At 41.0% G+C, this 22,250-nt stretch overlaps 3 protein-coding genes across 6 annotated transcripts in view; 2 read left to right on the plus strand and 1 right to left on the minus strand.

The window, feature by feature from the left end:
• LOC130178613 (phosphatidylinositol 4,5-bisphosphate 3-kinase catalytic subunit alpha isoform) lies at positions 1-13,338 on the plus strand. Its single transcript, XM_056390998.1, has 21 exons — positions 1-367; positions 1,284-1,699; positions 1,971-2,180; positions 2,316-2,566; positions 2,928-3,173; positions 3,406-3,491; positions 3,596-3,701; positions 4,348-4,500; positions 5,012-5,146; positions 5,381-5,505; positions 5,696-5,777; positions 5,960-6,124; positions 6,271-6,374; positions 6,616-6,787; positions 8,148-8,254; positions 8,575-8,696; positions 9,165-9,243; positions 9,445-9,615; positions 9,790-9,907; positions 9,993-10,144; positions 10,384-13,338. Exons 2-21 carry the CDS (start codon positions 1,348-1,350, stop codon positions 10,652-10,654), a joined length of 3,207 nt encoding a protein of 1,068 aa, XP_056246973.1. The 5' UTR covers positions 1-367; positions 1,284-1,347; the 3' UTR covers positions 10,655-13,338.
• On the minus strand, positions 11,569-20,615 carry kcnmb3 (potassium calcium-activated channel subfamily M regulatory beta subunit 3). Of its 3 annotated transcripts, none has more exons than XM_056391002.1 (4): positions 20,534-20,615; positions 17,908-18,111; positions 17,093-17,267; positions 11,569-16,487 (listed from the first exon to the last, which is right to left on the minus strand). In XM_056391002.1, the coding sequence occupies exons 1-4, from the start codon at positions 20,560-20,562 to the stop codon at positions 16,119-16,121; spliced, it is 777 nt and encodes a 258-aa protein (XP_056246977.1). In that variant the 5' UTR covers positions 20,563-20,615; the 3' UTR covers positions 11,569-16,118. The 3 variants fall into 3 exon arrangements, with proteins under 3 accessions (XP_056246977.1, XP_056246978.1, XP_056246976.1); XM_056391003.1 differs by lacking the exon at positions 20,534-20,615 and adding an exon at positions 19,952-20,086; XM_056391001.1 differs by lacking the exon at positions 20,534-20,615 and having other exon boundaries at positions 17,908-18,281.
• The window catches only part of mfsd8l2 (major facilitator superfamily domain containing 8-like 2), an 11,605-nt gene continuing 9,305 nt past the window's right edge, over positions 19,951-22,250 (plus strand). The window contains exons 1-4 of one of the 2 annotated variants that reach the window (XM_056391000.1): positions 19,951-20,071; positions 20,158-20,244; positions 20,413-20,482; positions 21,926-22,111. Coding sequence is in view for 1 of the 2 variants with exons in the window: in XM_056390999.1 (XP_056246974.1) it covers positions 21,616-21,691; positions 21,926-22,111 (262 nt within the window). In the remaining variant the exon portion in view is untranslated. Of the gene's footprint in view, positions 20,072-20,157; positions 20,245-20,412; positions 20,483-21,111; positions 21,692-21,925; positions 22,112-22,250 lie in introns of those variants that run through there. The other variant, XM_056390999.1, reaches the window with a different exon arrangement.

Here is a 22,250-nt window from a genome sequence, read left to right on the forward strand (position 1 = left end):
CATGATGATGAGCCTGCTAGCAGTCCTCGAGCAGGCTAGTTGTTTAGAGCTAGCGTGCTACTAAACTGTGTAGTGTATTCCTTGGACAGCACAATGGAGAACATCATGAAGTATTATCCGGTTATTCCACTACAGCATATTGACAACATCATCGGGAGATAGGGACGTCTTTTCTCTGTATAAAGCGGGACTGTCCCGACCCCTCAGTATCATTGTTTGGATGAACTAAGGTTAGAGCTAGCCTAGCACCACTGGTTGAGACTTCCAGAGCGGGCACGAATGGGATTTACTCAGCTAGCCGCTGCTAATGGTTGTGCTGGCTGACTGGCTTCGCGGCTAACCGGTTGGCGTCAGCTAACTGACACAGGTAGCGTTATATTTGTTTTTTTCATGTTTTGTTGTGTGTTCGCTTTTAGTCTTGATCAAAACAGCTACCCGGTTACTCGCACGACAAACTGTCTGGTCGCACCCCTATATTGTAGTAACGTTAGACTAACATTAGCTTGTATATGAGTCGAGGTTTTCATATTTCAAATGACATTGATCTGCTTAGTGAACCTGGCTAGCACGGTTAGCTAGCTAGCCAAGAAATAACACCTAATGTTAAACCCACCAAGCAGCAAAACAACACAGTGACTAGTCGAGGTGACAAGCCGGGACATAAAGCGAAATCTTAGCCGTGTTAGCCACACTTAACTAATGTGTGGGTAATGGTTGTTAGCTAACAAGTTTGTTTACATGATTTTTGAAGCACTTTCATTCTACACCACTGGATATTTATTGGTTCATCGCCCCCTCTTTGACTTGAGCATGACTTAGTTTAACACAAACTCGTTAAAGCGAAAGTTTTTTTTGTACTTACATGCAGTGACAAGTTATATGGTCATTAGCTTAGGTGCTAGCGTTATATATAAACGCAGTGACATCTTTATTTGTTGGAACATGCATCTTAGAGCTGTCATAAATGTGTTGTTATTATCTGTCAAACTGAACGGAAGTACCTTTACATAAATGCAATGTGCAGTGTGGTGAACTCAAAGACCTGAAAGCAATATACAGTAGTCCTTTATTCATTCCCCTGTACTGTTTTTACAGACTTGGTTTAAAACGTTTAGAAACCCATGTTAAATTGGGGATACCCTCATGAGGGTTTATGTAACATTTTTATATTCTGGTGCTATGCAACTCTACCATTATTGAAGTCAGATATTTACCACATGTGTTCGCATGATTGAACATAAGTCAGTGGTTCTTATATAATTCTCTTTCCTTCTTTCTCGCAGTTGGTTGACATCGCTCATCTGATAATTACCAGACTCTGAAAAGAGCAGATTTGCTGGCACGACCATGCCTCCCAGGCCCTCCTCAGGAGAACTATGGGGGATGCACTTGATGCCCCCCAGCATCCTAGTGGACTGCCTTCTGCCAAATGGCATGATTCTCACATTGGAGTGCCTCCGGGAGGCCACACTGATCACAGTCAAGCATGAGCTTTTCAAAGAAGCCAGGAAGTACCCTCTTTACCATCTGCTGCAGGAGGAGAGCTCCTACATCTTTGTCAGTGTCACCCAGGAGGCAGAGCGGGAGGAGTTTTACGATGAGACCAGGAGGTTATGCGATCTGAGGCTCTTCCAGGCCTTCCTCAAAGTTATTGAGCCAGTAGGCAACAGAGAAGAGAAAATTCTTAACAGAGAGATAGGTATGATCCTTGACTTCTTTCGCAGTTACAAAACAACCTACTGTGCTATACAGTAATGTACTGTAACAGCCGTTGGCCTTGGCAATGTCATTGCCCACAGTGAGGAGGATTAACATAATACCATTGGGTTTAACTGGCCACAACATATATTGTGTTATGATGTAATTGCATTGTATTATTATTATTTCACGTCATGATAATGTATCTTAAAACATTTATAGGTTAAAGGACTCATGGCTAATTTTTATTAATCATTTGTTTTTCCTTGAAGGTTTTGCTATTGGAATGCCTATATGTGAGTTTGAATTGGTGAAAGACCCAGAAGTGCAGGACTTCAGAAGGAACATTTTAAATGTTTGCAAAGAAGCTGTGGACCTCAGAGATAGTAATGGACCCCACAGTAGAGCTTTATATGTGTACCCTCCCAATGTAGAATCCTCAGCAGAACTTCCCAGGCACATCTATAACAAGCTAGACAAAGGTAAGACATTTTACTCAAGGCTCTGGTCAGCAAATACTCACTGCAATAAAACTACAATAATATATTTTACAAACACTTTCTCTGTGTATGCAAAATGATAGCAAATATATAGATATTTTATTTTCTTTCCCTCAGGTCAAATCATTGTGGTCATTTGGGTTATTGTGTCACCCAGCAATGACAAACAGAAGTATACCCTGAAGATCAACCATGACTATGTGCCAGAGCAGGTGATTGCAGAAGCCATCCGTAAGAAGACACGCAGCATGCTGCTCTCCCAGGAACAGTTAAAGATGTGTGTGCAGGAGTATCAGGGAAAGTACATCCTCAAAGTCTGTGGCTGCGACGAGTACTTACTGGAGAAATACCCTCTGAGTCAGTACAAGGTAATCTAATTTAATCTTAGCTTAGCTGCATCTGATGCTATTGTACTTCAAGGGGGGAGAGATCCACTTCACGTCAAATTATCATCCAGTTCAAATGGGCTTGACATTTATGACATGAAATGAAATTTATGAGAAAATGTGCTGCCTGTAAAATGTGCTGTTTCAGAAACAGACCATAAATATCATGGTATATTAAGTACAAAGTGCTGAATGTTTCAGCTATTGCTGAGTTGTAATTGTAAAATCCAATAATTTACATGTTGATAAGCCTAGTAATAATGTGAATGTCAAACAGAATGAATGGCTTCAAAATGTCACAGTCACAGCTACTTCAAAATGTCACTTTGTCTGCCCTCAACAGTATGTGCGCAGCTGTATCATGCTGGGACGGATGCCCAACTTGATGCTAATGGCAAAAGACAGCTTGTATTCCCAGCTGCCCATGGACAACTTCACCATGCCGTCGTATGCAAGGCGAATATCCACAGCAACACCCTACATGAATGGGGAAACAGCCACCAAGGCTCTGTGGACTATCAACGGAACGCTCAGGATCAGGATACTGTGCGCCACTTACGTCAATGTCAATATCAGAGACATTGACAAGGTACAAATGCATCAGTGCATCAACCTGGTGCTGTGGCTACCCTGTCTTTTTTTTATTTTAATATTCTCTGCTTTGTTCTGGTTTGACTAAAATAAATTCTGACTAAAATCTCACATCTCCAGTACATTGGAGGTTATCTGAAGACAGTGTCCTTGACTTTATAGAAAGGCAGTGAAAGATCTATCACTCAATGGATGAGTATATAAATTTGCTGTTCTTGTGACTGCTGTAGATCTACGTTAGGACTGGGATATACCACGGTGGAGAGCAGTTGTGTGACAATGTCAACACCCAGCGGGTGCCCTGTTCGAACCCCAGGTAGGACACAATGAAGAATTGTGTGTTATACTCTGGGATTTCACTCAGATTTGCGACAGTAATAGTATTAATTATGGTAATGGTTGTTTCCCTGTTTATTCCAGGTGGAATGAGTGGCTTAACTACGACATGTACATTCCAGACATCCCCCGTGCTGCCCGACTCTGTCTCTCCATCTGCTCTGTGAAAGGGAGGAAGGGAGCTAAAGAGGTTAGCAGTGAAATGCTGAAATGCACAAGTTTTAATGCATAAGGCATCAGTCTTGGTTGATTTGGTTCTCTTGCTGTGGAGTTGGAGGTGAGCAGCCTGTTGCTTGCAGCTTTTCATCTAACAGCTCACTGTGCTTGGTTGTTTTTGTTACCAACCAACTATTACTTCCATTACTTCAATTTAAAACTGATCAACTTTCAAAAAGTGCTGAAAAGAAAAGGAACATCTAATGCTTTGTTGTATTTCTGATGAATGTGCTTCCTGTGACTGATTCACCAGTTGAAAGCTTTTAATGTGAAGCAGCAGCTGTAGCAATTGTTTGTTTAGCATTAGCAGTATTCTTTATAATATTTTAATGACTATTGCTGAAAAGATGCTGACCATAAATCACAAATGGCCTGTTATTTCATGGAAATATTAAGAATTATAACATGAAATGTTACTTTAGGATTCTCAAATGTTAAGACGCAACGTATTCAATTAAATTTCTATTTGTGTTATGAGTCAGCAGTTAACAGTCGGTTAATATTTGCATAAGAGTCAACAGCTTCTTGTGTTCTGCACTGCACCTGTCTGTTTCATAGCCCTGAGCTGTTGCCTGTTTAATCATCTTCATATGCATCATCTTACTGGTATTTTCCTGTAGGAGCACTGTCCCCTCGCCTGGGGCAACATCAACCTGTTTGACTACACCCACACACTAGTAGCAGGGAAGATGGCTCTCAACCTGTGGCCTGTTCCACATGGCCTGGAGGACCTGCTCAACCCTATCGGCGTCACAGGCTCTAACCCCAACAAGGTGAACAGCAAATGTCAGCGTTCTGAACATAATGCTCACTGTTTGTGTTTGCAGTAGCGGTTCTTATTATGTTACAGAGCAAATATTGAGGTGATGGAGTGATTTCAAATATAACGCTGCTCTCTGTGGATCTACCCTGGAAATGTTTTTTGTTATAAATATAAGGGTTATAATAGAATTTAAAATACACAGGTTATCAAAGATCTCTTTCAGTTGTGTGGATCAGAATGGACCATCGTGAAACATTAAGGAGATAATAAATAAAACATAAACTTTCCCCCACTATTTTAAAGTTATATGAATATGTATTATGCTTGTGTCTGCAACTGACTTCGCGTAAGCCTCAAGAACCAGTTTTGATCCAGCTGTAGGGTTTCAGAGCTGGATTTAAGCCGCCTTGATTTAAGCAACCAAGCTTCTTATCCCACTTAATTAATTACTCATTGTCACAGGCACCTTTCTTTGATAACAGTAATCACTTTGCATGACCTTTCCCTTTCTGAACATGCAGGAAACCCCTTGTCTTGAGCTGGAGTTCGACCATTTCAGTTGCCCCGTCAAGTTCCCTGATATGACCACCATTGAGGACCATGCAAACTGGAATATATCCAGAGAGCTTGGCTTTAATTACTGCCACACCGGTTTGGTAAGTTAACATGTATTTGTTTTTCATTATGTCTTTTGCTTTACTTACCAGATTCATCATGACATCTGATTTTCATTCTGAGCAGCTGTCATATTGCAGTTCACACATCACAGAGAGCAACCTGATATCACTGTTTTATTCACATACAAGTTTTATGTGACACAGGTCACTGTAAAACTCAATGTGCTGCTGTTTATTCTCGTTTGGTTAGTTTTATTAAACTGTGTATCATAGAGTAACAGACTGGCACGTGACAACCCCCTGACTGACAGTGACAATGAGCAGCTACGGCAGGTGTGCAACAGAGACCCGCTGTCTGAAATCACTGAGCAGGAGAAAGACTTTCTATGGAGGCACAGGTAATGTGTTTGTGGCTGTTTACATTTATATGGGGTTTTGAGGATGTGTGAGGGGTCTATTAGGATTGGATCTTAACATTCTGCCATCAAAACCATTCAACTTTACTCAAAAGTCATTCTACTGTCATAATTGCCTGACCTAGATATTATAAAACCAATTCATTTTTCTTTTATCTACAAACTGTCCTAGACAAGACTGTGTCAATATGCCAGAGATCCTTCCCAAGATCCTCTTGGCTGTGAAATGGAACTCCAGAGATGAGGTTGCACAGGTAAGCTCAGGTTTCTACTGCTGACACACCTTTATTTTGAAGGACATCACGTGGTGTAATAGATATGTGCCGAACTTGGTTGTTATACTAATGCATCTCAGCTGATCTTTACACAGATAGTGCACTGTCTCAGGGTTGTTTAGTCTATATGTGCATGTTTATTTTTTTTTTATCTCTTTCAGATGTATTGCCTTCTGAAGGACTGGCCTGCTATCAAGCCAGAACAAGCCATGGAGTTGCTGGATTGCAACTTCCCCGATCCGATGATCAGAGACTTTGCCGTAAAGTGCCTTGAGAAATACCTAACTGATGACAAACTTTCTCAGTATCTCATTCAACTGGTTCAGGTGCGTTGCATCTTTATTTTGCTGTACTGTGAATGTTTGTAAGTAAATGGTGTTAATTATGGCAAGTTGATGTTTCAGCTTGATGTACTCTAGTAGTGTTTTTTAAACAAATAACAATGTTTTTGTGGTGCTTTCTCTGTGTCCAGGTTCTAAAGTATGAGCAGTACCTCGATAACCCACTTGCACGCTTCCTGCTGAAAAAGGCATTAACCAATCAGAGGATAGGACATTTCTTCTTCTGGCATTTAAAGTGAGTTAATTTTAAAAGGGCTCCTTTCAGCTGTTTGTGTGTGACTCAAAGGTTAAACTCTTGTTTGATTGTCACTTAACTGTCTGGTCCCAAATCACATTGAAAGTTCTCTGGAAACATGTTAGTCAGTGTTTGGGATACTGAGTGTCTGTGAGTATCTGTGGAGGATTGTACACAATTTCCTTTAGGGCACGAACAACCTCTCAATGTGGTTTTTTTTCCCTTGCTTGTACGTGCGCAGGTCAGAGATGCACAACAAGACGGTGAGCCAGCGGTTCGGCTTGCTGCTGGAGTCGTACTGCCGGGCCTGTGGCATGTATCTGAAGCACTTGAGCAGACAGGTGGAGGCCATGGAGAAACTCATCAATCTCACCGACCTCCTCAAACAGGAGAAAAAAGATGAGGCACAGAAGGTAATCTAACAGGCGACAGCTGTTAATTTTGATCCAGTTAATCGTCGAGTTTAATCTCAGCAACATCTGGACCAATCTGGCCAGAGAAATGCCACAATGTAGTAGAGCTGCCTTCAGTTTGCTTGCAGCTAAATATATTTCAACCAAACCAGCATAATAGAGCTTGAAAAATTTGAGCCATTCCTACAAATAGCTTAGATTAAGATGAATTAATTAAGATTAATACAGAAAATAAATTATATATAAAATAAAAGCTGGTACTTAATTTAAGTTTAGTTCCCAATAAGGCCAGAGGTAAAATTGGGTAAAAAAATTTGAATTATTGGTACCTGTGTTATAATGTTGGGATGGTAAATTTAACATAATCTTTATTTCCACAGCATTATTTCCATCAATATCAGTACCTCCTAGATTACCCTTTTTTAAATAGGAATGCAGTTTTCATGTGCTGTTTAATTTTAATCAGCTGTACTTTGCTGTGCCATGTTGATATTAAGCTGCTCTTAATGAAGGTAGACACCTGTTGTAGATGTTTCATAGTAAAGGCCTTCTAGGGAAGTTAAATATTATGTCCTCTTAACTGCTGGAACTGTTTTCACGAAGAGAGGAAATGTTGAATTTGCATCAACATAAAACACAGCAAGCGTGAATTAAAGCAGATCAGAAAACAGGACATTAGTTACTAAAATACTAGAATTTACTCATAAATCAAGGGAAAATAGAAAGGAGAACAGGCTGAAAAATAAATGCACTGGACACTATTGAAGACTTACTCATTATTAGATTATCAAAATAATTCGTAGATGTGATTTAACGATTTTATTTTTAATAATACAAAAAAAAAAAAAAATTATTTTAGCCACACAATAAAAGTAATGTTAAACTTAATATCCAACTCTGGGCTACAAGAAGGTTTTAGCCACTAGTTAATTTTCTAATTGTCTAAGCTGGTGTGTTGGTTAGCTAGCTATTGAGCAGACCGACTTGATGAATCTAGACTCAACATTTTCTGATCACTAACTGGTGACCGTGAGGAAATTGACAAGTGTCCATCCACTCAGCATAAAACTGTTCTACTCTGTGCTGTTTAGATCAGTCATAGGTTTCAAAATCTCCCAAACTATTTTCACTGACAAGCCAAGATCTGTGGACCTCCAACATGGCCACTAGAGGGTGCATGCCATTACCCAAAATCCATCTTTGAAGCAGCATTACCTCATTGTGAGAGGTTAATGATTTTGCTGAAGAAAAGCAGCAGTAAGCTGTCTGTATTTACTGCATATTCACCAGGCTGGCCTAGTCCTCCAGCTGCTCAACACCAGGTTGTTAATAACTGATACATTTGTTTATCTCCTGTAAGGTTCAAATGAAGTTTCTGGTGGAGCAGATGAGAAGGCCTGACTACATGGATGCACTGCAGAACTTCACCTCCCCACTGAATCCAGCACATCAGCTGGGAAACCTCCGGTACATCAGCACTGTCTTATCTAACTCTCTCCTCTTAAATGGTTGGCATTTAATGTTTATTTCCTCTGCAGGTGTTCTGCCTTTCTTTCTTCAAGGCTTAAAATACTATACTATCGGTTAAGTAAAAAAAAAAAAGCGTTACTCGCGTACTCGCTGCTCTTAGAACACATCCTCATTTTGCAGTAAAGCCACATGACTGACTTAGGAAGAAGTAATGTATACATTGTGACTCGTAAGTGCAGCCACAAATACTGAGAAATTAGTGTCTTCCTTTCATCTTTTTTCATCCTCTTGAAAACACATCCCTGTGTCTTTTTCAGTCTGGAAGAATGCAGGATGATGTCATCAGCAAAGCGACCTCTGTGGCTTAACTGGGAAAACCCAGATATGATGTCAGAGCTGCTCTTTCAGAACAACGAAATCATCTTCAAAAATGGAGATGGTGAGTTCTGTCTGTGTATTTATACCCTGTATCTGTCTCTACTGTTTCTCCACCTCTTTGTCCATCCTTGCCTCTCTGAGAGACACACACACACACACACACACACACACACACACACACACACACACACACACACACACACACACACACACACACACACACACAAACACAGCCTTGAAAATGCTCTTGCTGAGCATGTAGCATAATTCAGTCTAAGCCTGCAGGGCATATCGTGGTACACAAACACAACCTCATCTATGCTTTTTACACAGAATTCAGAAAGAACAAGTCACATTATTTGAATCTCACTTTCCCGTAGCTGCTTTTGCACTTTGCTGCAACATCTTTGACCAAACTGAGTTTGACAGCACTGCACCATACTGCATCATGGAGTTGATCAAAGAGCAGCTAAGCAGCTAATATTCACCTCACTGTCATCCACCTCCTTGTCTCTCTCTGCCTCCGCAGATCTGAGGCAGGACATGCTGACGCTGCAGATCATTAGGATAATGGAGAACATCTGGCAGAACCAAGGCCTTGATCTCAGGTAGGCTCTTCACTTCACCATGACAGCGAGGATGCAAGTACACATTAACAGGCGCTGGACCTTTCATGTTCTGCACTCCACGCTCGAATGCAGATTAGTGGCAACCCCTGCCAGCCACCTCAGGCCATTTAATATAAAGTCCATCACTGCTGTCCTCGTTTTTTCTGCCTCTCTAGATGTTCTCTGTCCTTCCTTTCACAGGATGCTGCCATACGGTTGCCTGTCTATCGGTGACTGTGTGGGGTTGATCGAGGTAGTGAGGAACTCGCACACCATCATGCAGATCCAGTGCAAAGGAGGCCTGAAGGGGGCGCTGCAGTTCAACAGCCACACACTGCATCAGTGGCTCAAGGATAAGAACAAGGGAGAGATGTGAGTGATTCATACAGCTTTTCTGGTCTTCTGTGGGGTGTAGAGGTGGTGTTACTGATAATATTATGACTAATGTGAAGACTTTAAAAAACTTTTTTTGGAGTAATAGTCTTTACAATCTGTTACTGGATCCTCTCTGAGACTAAAGTATTTTCCATCTGTTTGATTTTTCAGGTATGACCAGGCCATAGATCTGTTCACACGGTCATGTGCAGGCTACTGTGTAGCAACATTTATCCTGGGCATAGGGGACAGACACAATAGCAACATTATGGTCAAAGATGACGGACAGGTATAGATTACATTTGACATTCTTTCTATGTTATATATAGATACTTCTGTTTGCCTCTGATAATTATTTAATTTTTTTTTCACAGCTGTTCCACATTGACTTCGGCCATTTCCTCGACCACAAAAAGAAGAAGTTTGGGTACAAGAGAGAACGCGTGCCCTTCGTTCTCACACAGGACTTCCTGATCGTTATTAGCAAAGGAACTCAAGAGTGCACCAAAACAAGGGAGTTTGAAAGGTAACACCAGCAGTCGACATGAGTTTGTTATCTTGGGATGAAAGAAAAATGATCCGTGACTTAGTAAAACAAACAGAGCTTAATCAGTGTTGAGCTATTTTTTTATGGCATTATGAGATTGAGCTTTCATCTCTTCGTCGTGGCAGAATTTCCCACTTGGTCTCTTATTGTTTTCTCTGTCCCCATATGTCTTCACTACTTCTTTCCATTTTGGTAATCTTTTTCCTTCTGCCGACCAGGTTCCAGGAGATGTGTTACAAAGCGTACCTGGCAATCCGGCAGCACGCCAACCTCTTCATCAACCTCTTCTCAATGATGCTGGGCTCTGGGATGCCCGAGCTGCAGTCATTCGACGACATCGCTTACATCAGGAAGACCCTGGCCCTGGACAAGTCGGAGCAAGAGGCCCTCGACTACTTCATGAAGCAAATGAACGACGCTCACCACGGCGGGTGGACTACCAAGATGGACTGGATATTTCACACAATCCGCCAGCATGCCATGAACTAAACTGGCAACTAAGGAAAGAGTGGAGTAAAGGACTGTGGCAACAACAGCACACTAATAACCAAAAGAAAAGTGAGAAGCGAGCGAGGTATTTTCCCTGAACACAGCAAGGCCTGGTTAATATTTCTGCCAGCGTATGACTCTGAAACATTACCTGCCAGCGCACCACAAAATAAGGGTGCTCAGAAGGGCCTATTTCAGGGACATAATGCCTAAATGCTTCTGTTTCTAAAGGTGTCTGAATTTCTTCTCCCTGCACTATGAACTTGAGAAGGCAGGGTAGAGTTATATTTCATCTGCCTTCTTCATAGGAACTTATCAAGTGTAATGGACCTCGACTAAATTGGCCTTCTTCATGCGAAAAAGATATGGACAAATTTTTGTTTTTATTATTTTTTTTAAATTCCTTTCAATACATCTACAACCATCAGCATTAAGAAAGGAACATCATGAAGTGGTAAACCATGAGCACAGATGGCTTTTTCTAATGATAAACTGACTGTTTATTTCCACTAGCTATTTTGAACTGACGAAGATGGGGGAGATATTGGTGCACACAAACCAGGCCAGCTCAGACACAGAAGCCTGGCAGGTGCCCACAAAATCATAGTTCCCTTTACAATCATAGAAACAATCACCAACACTCTAAGTGCAGGACTGACAGAGGACATGTTGTTGACAACACTTACACACTTACACATTTAACACTTTCGGAGCAACTCGAATAATGAGTCATTTGTAGCCGACAGACGACGTGTCCTCAGTTTAGAAATCACACAACACCAGATAACTGACTTTTGTACAGCGGTATATCCATAAACTTGTATGCATTCGGTGCACATATTCCTTTTTGAGTCTATTTTCTACTGAGCCAAAGTACTAGATGTGTAACCCCACTACTCAGCAGTCTTATTGTAAAAAAAAAAAAAAAAAAAAAAAAGTCACTACTATTCCAAGTCTCGTGTATTCATAGCACTGATCTCCGCAGTATTTGTTTTTGTTTTGTTTTGTCTATCAGTATTATTCTGTGTCAGATGTAGAGGCACAAATGTCCATCATCGACCGCACGCAGTTGGAACGCAGATGGACTGCAGAAAAGCGTTCTGATGGCCAGCTGTATGACGTGTCATGAATTACTCTTTTGTTATTCAGCTGATAAAGGCGAGAAACGCAGGGGAAAAGGATGCGTAGTGTTCCTTTTGTGTGCTGTGCTGTTACACTATGCAAGTTGTGATCCTAATATGTACTGTATACTGCAAGAAAAAGAAAAAAAAGGTGAGAAGTTGATGTCAAGGCAGAGAGCGGAACGCATCTCCCCTGACATGCTCACACACAGAAGTGTGTCAGTGAACTTTGTACAAACAGTACATGGAAGAAAAAAAATGCACATTGCTGCACTGTAACAGTATCGTCTACTTCTTCCCAAACAAAAAGAACTGTGAGAAACGCCTTTCTACCCTGCCTTTTGCTTCTCCTTACCAGGTTTCTATGTGGAGCTTCAATCTAAGCCATCTGTAAAATGTTTGAGATGTCGAGCTTTGCTCTCGTCTCCTTGTTCTCAATCACATATGACAGATAATTTAAGACAGACTCTCTCCTTACATTCGCCATAAGGTCCCAGATTGTGACATCCAGGTAAAGAAAAGAAACCGAAGTGAATTTTTTTTTTTTAAACCTTCCAAGTGTCTTCTTCCCTACTCTTTCCTATGATTGTCACCCTTATGTGTGGAAGAATAGTCTTTGCAGTTTCGCTCACTGCACAGACACATATGTAAGAGGTCAGTAAATGTTCTAGCTTTACCAAATGATATCTAACAGGGCGGTTTCCTGGACACTCGAGTCTGTCTGAAAGTAGAATTTTTGTTTTCTGTTCATGGTTTAAAAATGTTCAGGAAACCGATCCTACCAACATGCATGTGCTTCTGTACAGGATACAGAGCAGTGGGCCGGACCCAAACTGAGAGAACTAGACCCCATATACTTTATGGAAGAATTAGCTAAATGATGCTTTTTTCCCTTTGTACTTGTTATGGTTGTATTCTGTTTCTCACACTGCATTATGCATGAGGTCCTCAAATATCTACTTTGTTTTTTTGTTTGACCTGATGATGTTTACTTGAATTTCATGTATAGAAATGACCTTGTTACTTGTGTGGGGTACAACAAAGTCACAATGAAGGTAACAGATACTGATACTGCTACTACGTGTGCAAATGCTTTCCTTGAATAACTACAGAGGTAATATATTTTTGTATTTTTAAATGTAAGCAAACTCATATATGTAACTGCTAACCAAAAAGAAAAGGAGGAATCATGCAAAATGTGCACCATCCTCATACAAAACCCAGTAGACAGCTTCTAGTTGTTGAATTGATATGAATGGCAAAGCAGAGGTGAATTGTTGAATGAAGGACAAGGACTTCATGCTGTTGTCAGAGTGCGATCTTCATGTCGAGTGGAGATCAATTGCCCTATGTAGAAGTCTGTAAGCACAATAAGGAAGAAGAAGCTACCCTGCATGTTTTAAAAAGAACCACATTCATATGTTAGTTATCTATCCATCTGTATATATCATAAAACCCTCTTCAGATATTTGTTTTAGTCATCCTCATATGAACATGTCTGATAAGAAACTGTATGCATTCATTTATTGTACTGTTGAATAAAAACATTTCTCCCTATCTAAATAGATTATTTTATTACATTGTTTTACACTATCAAAATGTCTGCTATTTACATGGCACTTCTTCATTGTTCTGCTTCATAATAAAATTTGACAGTGTGGGACAAAGCCTGAGTCAATATGTAAACGAAAAAAGATTTGTTTTCCTCAATCTTACCCTAGAAACTACACACAAGACTCATTATGAGGAAAACTGGACCAGTATGTATAAAACTTCTAGGATATGGTCTTTAGGATGGTCTGGAGGGTTAGACCATGTCCTAGAATTTACTAAACTGCACAAGTCCTTCATCCCACAAATAGATTTACAAGAAAACCTACTTATTATTATTACTACACTATTACACAACCCAAACAAAACACACATATTCTAAATTGCACAAATGTCATTTGAAGCCTGATCTGAAGGCTTGCTTTCATCATCAATTAGTACCAAAATCATATACAATTATAAATACCAAAATAAAGTAACATCTCTCTCTCTGTAGACAAACTTTTGTCTTTTTTGCAAGTGCCCCAAGTTGCTCCCAACTAGATGCTGCCCATGTCACCTGTATCTAAATCCGCCATTGGGTGAGGATAATAATAATAATGATAATAATAATAATATTAGTAATAATAATAATAATAATAATTAAAAGACATTTTTCATCCTCCATATCAGAAACTCAGATGAAAGTGAAAACATAAGCAGCCAAAATGCCCCTCCAGCTAGCTTAGATTAGCTTAGCTAGCTGGACCCCAGGGCTCACCTGGACATACCTGTACCTGAAGCAACGATAGACTATGAGACTATCCATGAGACTATTTACGCATTAGTTAATCGATGGAATTAATATATATATATACAGTTAGTCTGTGTGGGTCTTTTACTTACTTCCCCTTTAAGAGCTGACTTCAGTGGCACACCAAATTATTGTCATGGCGACCCAAAATGCCCTTGCCTGCACACTGAATCCCCCATTTGTGGCTTAGTACACACCTTATTATGATAGGACTACCCATAGTGAATTGTGTCCAACATTGTATATCCTGTGTGGTCGGATGTGTTTTTGGGTGTGTTTAAGTGTGCTCTGTTGTATCTGTAACTACACCTAAGAGTAACGTCACAGTGTACTGACAGTACATCGCTACATCACTGCAGTACGGACACAAATTAGACCACTGGAGGTCAGCAAAACACATTTTTCAGGTTGTGTTAAGTTACTCTTAAAAGTTAAAGACGGAATATAGTAAATGATTTTAAAATCTGTTTTTTTGCTTAATCTTTCTATCAACATATAATCATATTTTCATCAGTATCAGAATTGTCTTTGGACTTTAACACTTATGGTTTCTTCTTGCCACTTATTCTCAAAGAGGATTGATTTGGCAATTTTTAGTGTTAATCATTTCATTCTTATTGTCTACCGAAATAGATTTACATGCTTTAATGTTCTGAAAATATATTTTTTCTTTTTCTGTATATTTTATGCTGCACTCCATTAACCCTCTCTTAAATGCTCTGTTAGAGCTCAGGACTCCGCCTTCTGAAGCTTAATCAGAGCTCAGTGTGCTCTGATTGGTCAGCTTGCCGCAACTACCATGGCAACCATACGTTCCGCACGCAACGGTTGTGGTGGCTTAGGTACGGCCTTATCGTTTTCAGCAAGAGTCCGATCTTGAACCAGAAGATGATAGACCCGATCCACCTTTACAAGCTGAACTGGAGTAGAAAACGAGCGTACCCACTGTCCCGCAGCCGGAAGGAGGGAGACGTATGAAGAGCGGTGCGACTCAAGACGCTGGACAGTTTGCAAACACTTCCGACAACAATATTCATAACTTGGAATACTTTTATGAGAAACCCTTCTGATTTTGTGCGGACAATTCCGGACTAAAGGAATATAAATAATGGAGGAACAGACAGACGGCCAACAGGTAGGGAGTCTCCACCGCTTCACCTCCTGCTGGTTTACGTGCCAGTGAATCTAAATTAATGAATCTTTTGTGCACATAGTTACTGAAAAATGAACTCAGCGGTTAGACTGTGGATAATTTATCTGAGCTAACGAGGTACAGCATGTCAATATTAACAAACGTTTAAACATTTATGTCTTTGCTGCTGCTTCTTACTGATGTGATCAGGTCATGGTAATGTGGTTAACATCACAGATCCACAATAACAACGCAGACTGACAGGCTGTGAGCATGAGTCCCCTGTTCGGCCACATTTAGTTTAGGGACACATCATCAGTTGTGTACCTCAGCATCATTGGGTGTTCCAGGCTTTTATTCACAATACACCCTCTGATGAGGCAGACAGTGTGTGTCACTATCATCTAGACGCCCAGCTGGAGTTTCTCTGTCTCATCCGCAGACAGTCAGCAGCGTTCAGCAGTCCCTGATGTTTCCTTGATGGTCTGGATTCCCAGCTGCCTCGGTAGTCAATAGTGGTCAGTGGTGGATGTCACTACAGTGCCCTCCACTGGATGGACTATTGCTCTGCAGCATTGTTGTTGAGCATCAGTTGGCATTTCAGCATGCCAACGTCAACGTCTCCCTGTCATTCGCTTCATCAACAGCGTCCTCTCAGGGTACTGTCAGTTCTACGAAGCAGACGGTGCTCAGATTGTTGGACCAGAGTGCCAGGTCAGGTCCCAGGGTGGTGGTGACTATTTCTGATTGGGCCGTAAGACGCTGGCCTAAATCAGCCAGCATTTCCCAGGCCCAGGATCCTTCCAGTTGTCCACCAATAGTCAATGGAGGAGGCTTTCTCTGTCCTTGCTCCAACCACTGAATTTGTCAAGAGGGCGACTGCATGCTGGACCTCCGCAGGAGTCTGTACAATTTGCCCTGGGTGGAGCTCGATGTCACTCTGCTCCCTGTAGTCTCACTGCACACCTCAGAGGACAGATGAGCTAGGCACTGTGTCAGCTTCACAAGGCCCACCAGCAGAGCTCCACCACACAGCATCAGACAGGGCCACAGCAGTGCAAACAAGGCCTTCTTCAAAGTGTACTTCCTGCTTAAGATGACGTCCCTGGGGTGCCTTGTGTGGTCGGTAAAGCATGATGAAGTGCTCCCCAGCTGAGTGTCCAAGATTCTTTTCACTCCCTGGACTTCAGCTTGAAGATCTGCTCTTTCCATCTGACATTTGGGTATGTAGAAACACTGAAAGAAAAGATATGACACAGGTGTAATTTTTGTCATTGACCTGCTTGATACGGTTGGTAGTACTGATTACATTCAGTGAGATGAGCTGCAAGTTTCTTTTTTATGCAGTGTGAGCTCTGTTAAAAAAGGAAAAGCCCTTCCTAGCCTCCATTTGCTGCACAGGTACTGAAAAATGTTTCATACAATCTCTTTGAATGGAGCAGAAGAGCAGCACCTCCTGATAATGTCTGCTGGCTTATTCGCAAGGGCACAGGAGTGTAGCCACTTCCAGTTTTCCATCCTGTCAGCTAGTTCTGTTTTTTGCCTTTGCCGCTTTCCCAGGTGCTTTCTTAAGTCCCTGCTTAGATGGCTAATATGAAAACCAGGATTACCCTGAGTCCTGAGAAGGAAAAAAAAAGCATCTACTAAACAGAGAGGTCCTACATGTCAGTTGTAGTACATAGACATAAAGCTTTAATGCTCAAATCCACTCTTCCTGGGTCTTGAGTATTCCTTCCTGGCTCTCGACAAGCCACATCTGGTGCCAAGCAGATCCAAGCCTGAGTCTCATAAAAATAAAAGGTGAGCCTTAAAAGCTGGATTTTACTGCAATAAATCCCTACCTCAGGAGCGAGAAGGACCGATTCTTCATCAAAGTGTAGAAAAGCACTTTGGTTGGAGCCTGTGAGGTTAACCATCACCCTGAGGCATGGTACTGTGCTCACACCTCTGCAGTCCACCCAATCTTTCAGGATGTCAGCCTGCACCAGCACACAACTGGCCTCCTCCACCCAGTTACTGGAAGACAAGAGGCAGGAAGGTTCAGAGTTTACCCAGCTCCCAACCTTCTCATCCCCAACACCTGTAAACTCAAACCACAAATGCACTAATTGTTTCTGATGAGATCTCTTATCCGTGGGATAGTTATTATCTCCTTATTTTGACTTGCCACAAATGTTTTTATTTTATTAGGTCTAAATTTTCATTTTTACTTTGTGGCAATGGTCTTCCATAACTCTGTTGATGTTTAAGGAAAGTTTCCTTGTTGATCTACGGAGAAATTTCTCAAACTGACTTTGCAATAAATTATTATTAGAAAAGAACAGAAAATGAACTGACACAGTTTTGAAAATCAATTATTCGTTAATCAATTAGTCATTTATCATGCAAAAATGCAAAAAAAACCTTACTGGTTCCAGCTTGGAATATAAATGGACTGTGTCTATGACAATTTTAATTCAAGAATTTATCAATTCGTCAAAAATATAATCACCTGATAAATTGATAATTAAAGTAGTTTATAGTTGCAGCCCTAAATGTACTTCCATCATCCTGGAAGGTTTGCATGAGTAAACAACTATGTAATAAAATTTATGTTGTTGTTAAACAAACATTTACAAGTTGTAGTACTGTCTGTTAGCATCACCAAGCAGTGTACCTTTTAACAAAGGGTTTGACCATAGTGATGCCAACCACAAAGAACATGAGCACAGAGAAGGCCATCATGGTGAAGCCCAGCAGGATGGCTCTGTCCTCCCCAACACTCGACACCGACATCTGGGACCGAGCTCGCTGTCCTCCCCGTCCATTCACCCCTCTGATCCACTCGTGCTCCTGCCCTGCTGTGGCGTGGAAGCCATCCCTGTGTGTCTCATACAAATACACAAACACATGGGGAGACATGCACACACATATGAATACATGCACGGCCACCAGGGATGTAATGATTGAATCCAGCAGCGATTCAGATTTAATTCTTGATTCAATGCAGCAACAAATTTCATCTTCGACTCTTGAGTTGATTTGATTCATTTTCTGTTATTTCAAACAACATGATTCCTCTTCAGGGAGAAAATGCAAAACAGATTTAGTTAGATTTATATTTTTGAAATTGAAAACACTTAAGATCTAGTACAAAGATTGAGATTTATTAGCAAGTTTAAACTGGATGCTGCCTGTGTGTCCATATAATACTTAAAAAAAAAAAAATCTTCCCCTAGGATTTCCTCTTTTTACTCAGGTTTGCACAACAGAGAGCTCATAAAAATTTAACCAGTCAAAACTAGTGCTTTATCTGCATTTCCTAGCTATAAACAGAAATCTGTTCAGTGACGATATACACTTCACCGTCGGTCTAGTATTGTACTTCCATGTGGCTTGTGAGAAATCAAAATCAAGGCCAAGATATCCTGTCCCATGTCATAACACAGGCTTTTTTTTCTTTTTTCTTTTTTAAATATGAGAAATTTCACTTAAAATTTAAAGCTCCTATATAGTATAAAGTGAGATTTCCATGTCTCTTTTGATTTAGGTTCTATATTAATACTGTGAAAGTATCACTCAGTCCACAGGGAAATGCACACAGCCTGTAATCAGAAACTGAGCCTCAAAATGAGCCGCCAGGACTCCTGTAACAAGCCCCGCCCACCCAGAGCCACCATCAAACCTTACAGGATTTGATCTCTCTTAGGTTGTGTCCGAAATCACTCGGTCATTCACTCCTCCCTACTCACTCTCCAGGGAGTTCAATGTAGAGGACTGTATGTTGAGCTCATCGGTAAAATGAAAAACACTTTCGGACACTATATGGATCATTTTCTCCGCACAGTTTTTCTGTCTTCCAGCGAAACTTCTATACATGATGGTATATGTATATTGCTTGGTTAGTGACCATCGGTTGTACACTACTTTTTGCATTTTGGATACTACGAGTATAGTAGTACTACTATATAGGGTATAATAATAGTCACTATATGTTCATACAGCACTTTGGACACAGCCTTACTGTTTACCTGAAATCTGCTATATTTTTATGTGGTCACTCAGAAAACAGTCAGCCAATCAGAAGAGAGGCTCAGAACCTCTCTTCTCATTGACCTGTTGTTACTAGAGCTCCAGAGAGAAGGCTGAGAGAGGAGGAAGTAAGCCTGTATGGTATAAATCCATGCTTACTTACTAGTGATCTTCCTCTTCACTGTCTTTGTTAACAGACGGGTGCATGTCCGCCAAATGTCAATCAGCAGGAAAGCGTGAAACCAGCAGATAGATGGTGTATTATGTCACCACTGTGATCCAAACAAAACCAAAGCCACTGGTAATAGCTAGTAGACAAAAACTCCACAAGGTACCTTCAACAAGGATTATTTTCTTGGAAACTTTCTCCAGGGCCACAGAAGAAGTGTTTACAGACTAATAGTAGTTTCCATGACAAGTACATTTAACTTTATGTGTAGAATCGATGGAATATTGATTGAATTTTAATCAATACAAAGCTGTGAGCTCTATGCATTTTGCATATTTAACTACTTAACTCTCCCCCTCTCTTTTTACACCACTAACAAATAATGTAAGTATAATCATACATACTCATATTTGCCCAAGAGTTGAAGAGTTAAACTTCACTAGTGTGTTTCCTTCATAATGAACTCCCAACACTGTTTTCAAAGCCTCGCTGCCTGGCTCTGTCGATTGTCCTCTCTTACCGTGTCTGCCGCCTACGAGCACCCTGCAGGTTGATGTTAATGGGGATGCTGAACGACCTCCGGGGAGAAGCTGTGCTCAAGAACATGCCCACTCCTATCGCTGCCACCTCCTAGCTCCAAGTAAGTGAAGCCACCTAACAAGCTCCTCTCTATCTGAAAGTCAAATGTCTGTCAACAACTCACAGATCATCCCGTGTCTTCAACAGGCTCCAGTGCAGCGCAGTGACTGACTGAGAGGACTAGATTGCAGTTTATTCACCAGGGAACTCCCTGGTGTTTACCAAGGCTCAAAGGTGAGTGCAACAACACCTTCCACTCTCATGTGTGTTTCTATAGAAACCACCACAGGTAAGGCAGGTAGGATGCTAATAGCCTCTCAGTGGGGCCGTGAGGCTCAGCTGCATGCAGCAGTTTGTCATGGAAAACCTGAGTCACTTCTTGATTATTAACTTTTTGCACAGATTGAAACTAAGTCAGCTTGAAGGACGGGCAGAGAGCAGGACAAGAAGGAGGAGGCATAAAGTGGCAACTGTAAGTCAGATCAACCATATAATAACGCACACATTCAGAAAAAATACTGACCCAAAAACATGTGTCCTGCGACATCTCATTATCCCGTTGGGCTGTTGAGCTTGAGGCCTGTCAGATTGTCCCGACACCTTGTGAGTGTGTGAGTGCAACATACTGAGCAAGTTTATATCTGTTATTCAAACAATCGAAACTCCTTGTATTATTCATGGGTTGCAGGAAAAACATATGGAGGTATTAACTCGGTGACAGTTCTGTTTAATATAACAAGCCTAAGGCTAGGAACAGCACAGCAGCTTGGAAATGGAGCCAACCATTCAATATAACAGACAGCAATGTCATACCTAATATATTCAGTATTGAATACAATAGAGTGTTATTTTGAATATTCTCTCTTATCACACACTCTGGTGTTAAAGCCCCATATTCTGGCAAATGTTATCATGGTTTATCTGATATATTTTATTACCTCTATAGCTTTATGACTATATTTGATTTATTGTGTTTGTGAACTGGCAAAAGGCGTCTCTCTCTCTCTCACTCTCTCTTTTTTTTTTTGGTTGCAAAAACAGCAAAGTTATTCATATCTGTAACGTACAAAAGGGAAGATACAGGCCTTGCACTTTTCTTCACAGGGTTGTAGGAGAACCAAGTGCTTTTGATGAAACTGAAGAAAACAAGATTAAAAATGTATAAAGCTCAGTGTACTTTACCTCACCTAGTAACCCGAGACATTGCCTTGTCCGTGATGCTCACTGCATGGTGCCGCACCGTGGACGTGTCTCAAACAGAATTTCATCCTTAACATAAATGCCTAATGGAAACGGACTACTCATTTCAAACTGGACTGCACTTTCTCCAACGCTGACTTGATGTGTTCTGACCTGCGTTTCAGGTCTCACCCCTGCTGAGCCTCTTCTCTTGCAGAAGCTTTATATGATCTCTGTTTACTATCTGTGTGAGTTTCTGAAATTGTCTTGTACAATGGTGCAACAAATTCCTCTGATTATCCGGGCCAGCAGTGGTAATTGGATACACAGTGTCTCCTGTTATCTGATTAAGTCTCTGAACAACATTTCTGAACAACATGTGCAGTCAGAGGTTGGTGTATAAAAGGCAGTAAGCCACTGAGCACAATGGATAATCACCAAAAGAGGAATCTAACTTTTCTTACCATTGGACTGATATTCATGCTGAGCGGCATTGAGTATGGTAAGTTCATTATGACAGCTTTATAGACTTGAAGACGTGATAATGGTCTCATTAAAGCTGACTGGAAATATAAAAATGTGCTTGGCATTTTGGCTGTATGCTCACATCACTGAGGATATGGCATCTGATGTAATTCAAATATATTTTGCTGTGTGTAAACGAAGCTTGTCATTTACACATCTCCCTCCTTTTCCTCTGTGCTCGTCCTTCATCGTTTGTCTCTGGTGGTCTCAGCCGTCATTCTGCCTACAATATGGAGGTACCTGCAGATTTTGGAGGCCCCTCCTTATTTCCTGGGTCTGGGTCTGTCTGCTTTCAGTCTGAGCGGGCTGCTCACAGGCCCGCTTTTTGGGTTCTGGTCAGACCGGTGCAAAACCACAAAGTCCATCATTCTTTTTTCTAATCTTTTTGAGATTGCCGGTGAGTAGTCACACCAGATGTCAGATCACATGACAGAGATTTAGCGTATGTTTTCAGTTGTTGAGAGATATTCTGTAGCTCTTATTTGGTTTCTGTCTGAAACCATTCACTCATTTACTATTCACCACACACAACACTG

This window comes from Seriola aureovittata, chromosome 12, assembly GCF_021018895.1.
Source record: "Seriola aureovittata isolate HTS-2021-v1 ecotype China chromosome 12, ASM2101889v1, whole genome shotgun sequence".
NCBI classification, from domain to species: Eukaryota; Metazoa; Chordata; class Actinopteri; order Carangiformes; family Carangidae; genus Seriola; species Seriola aureovittata.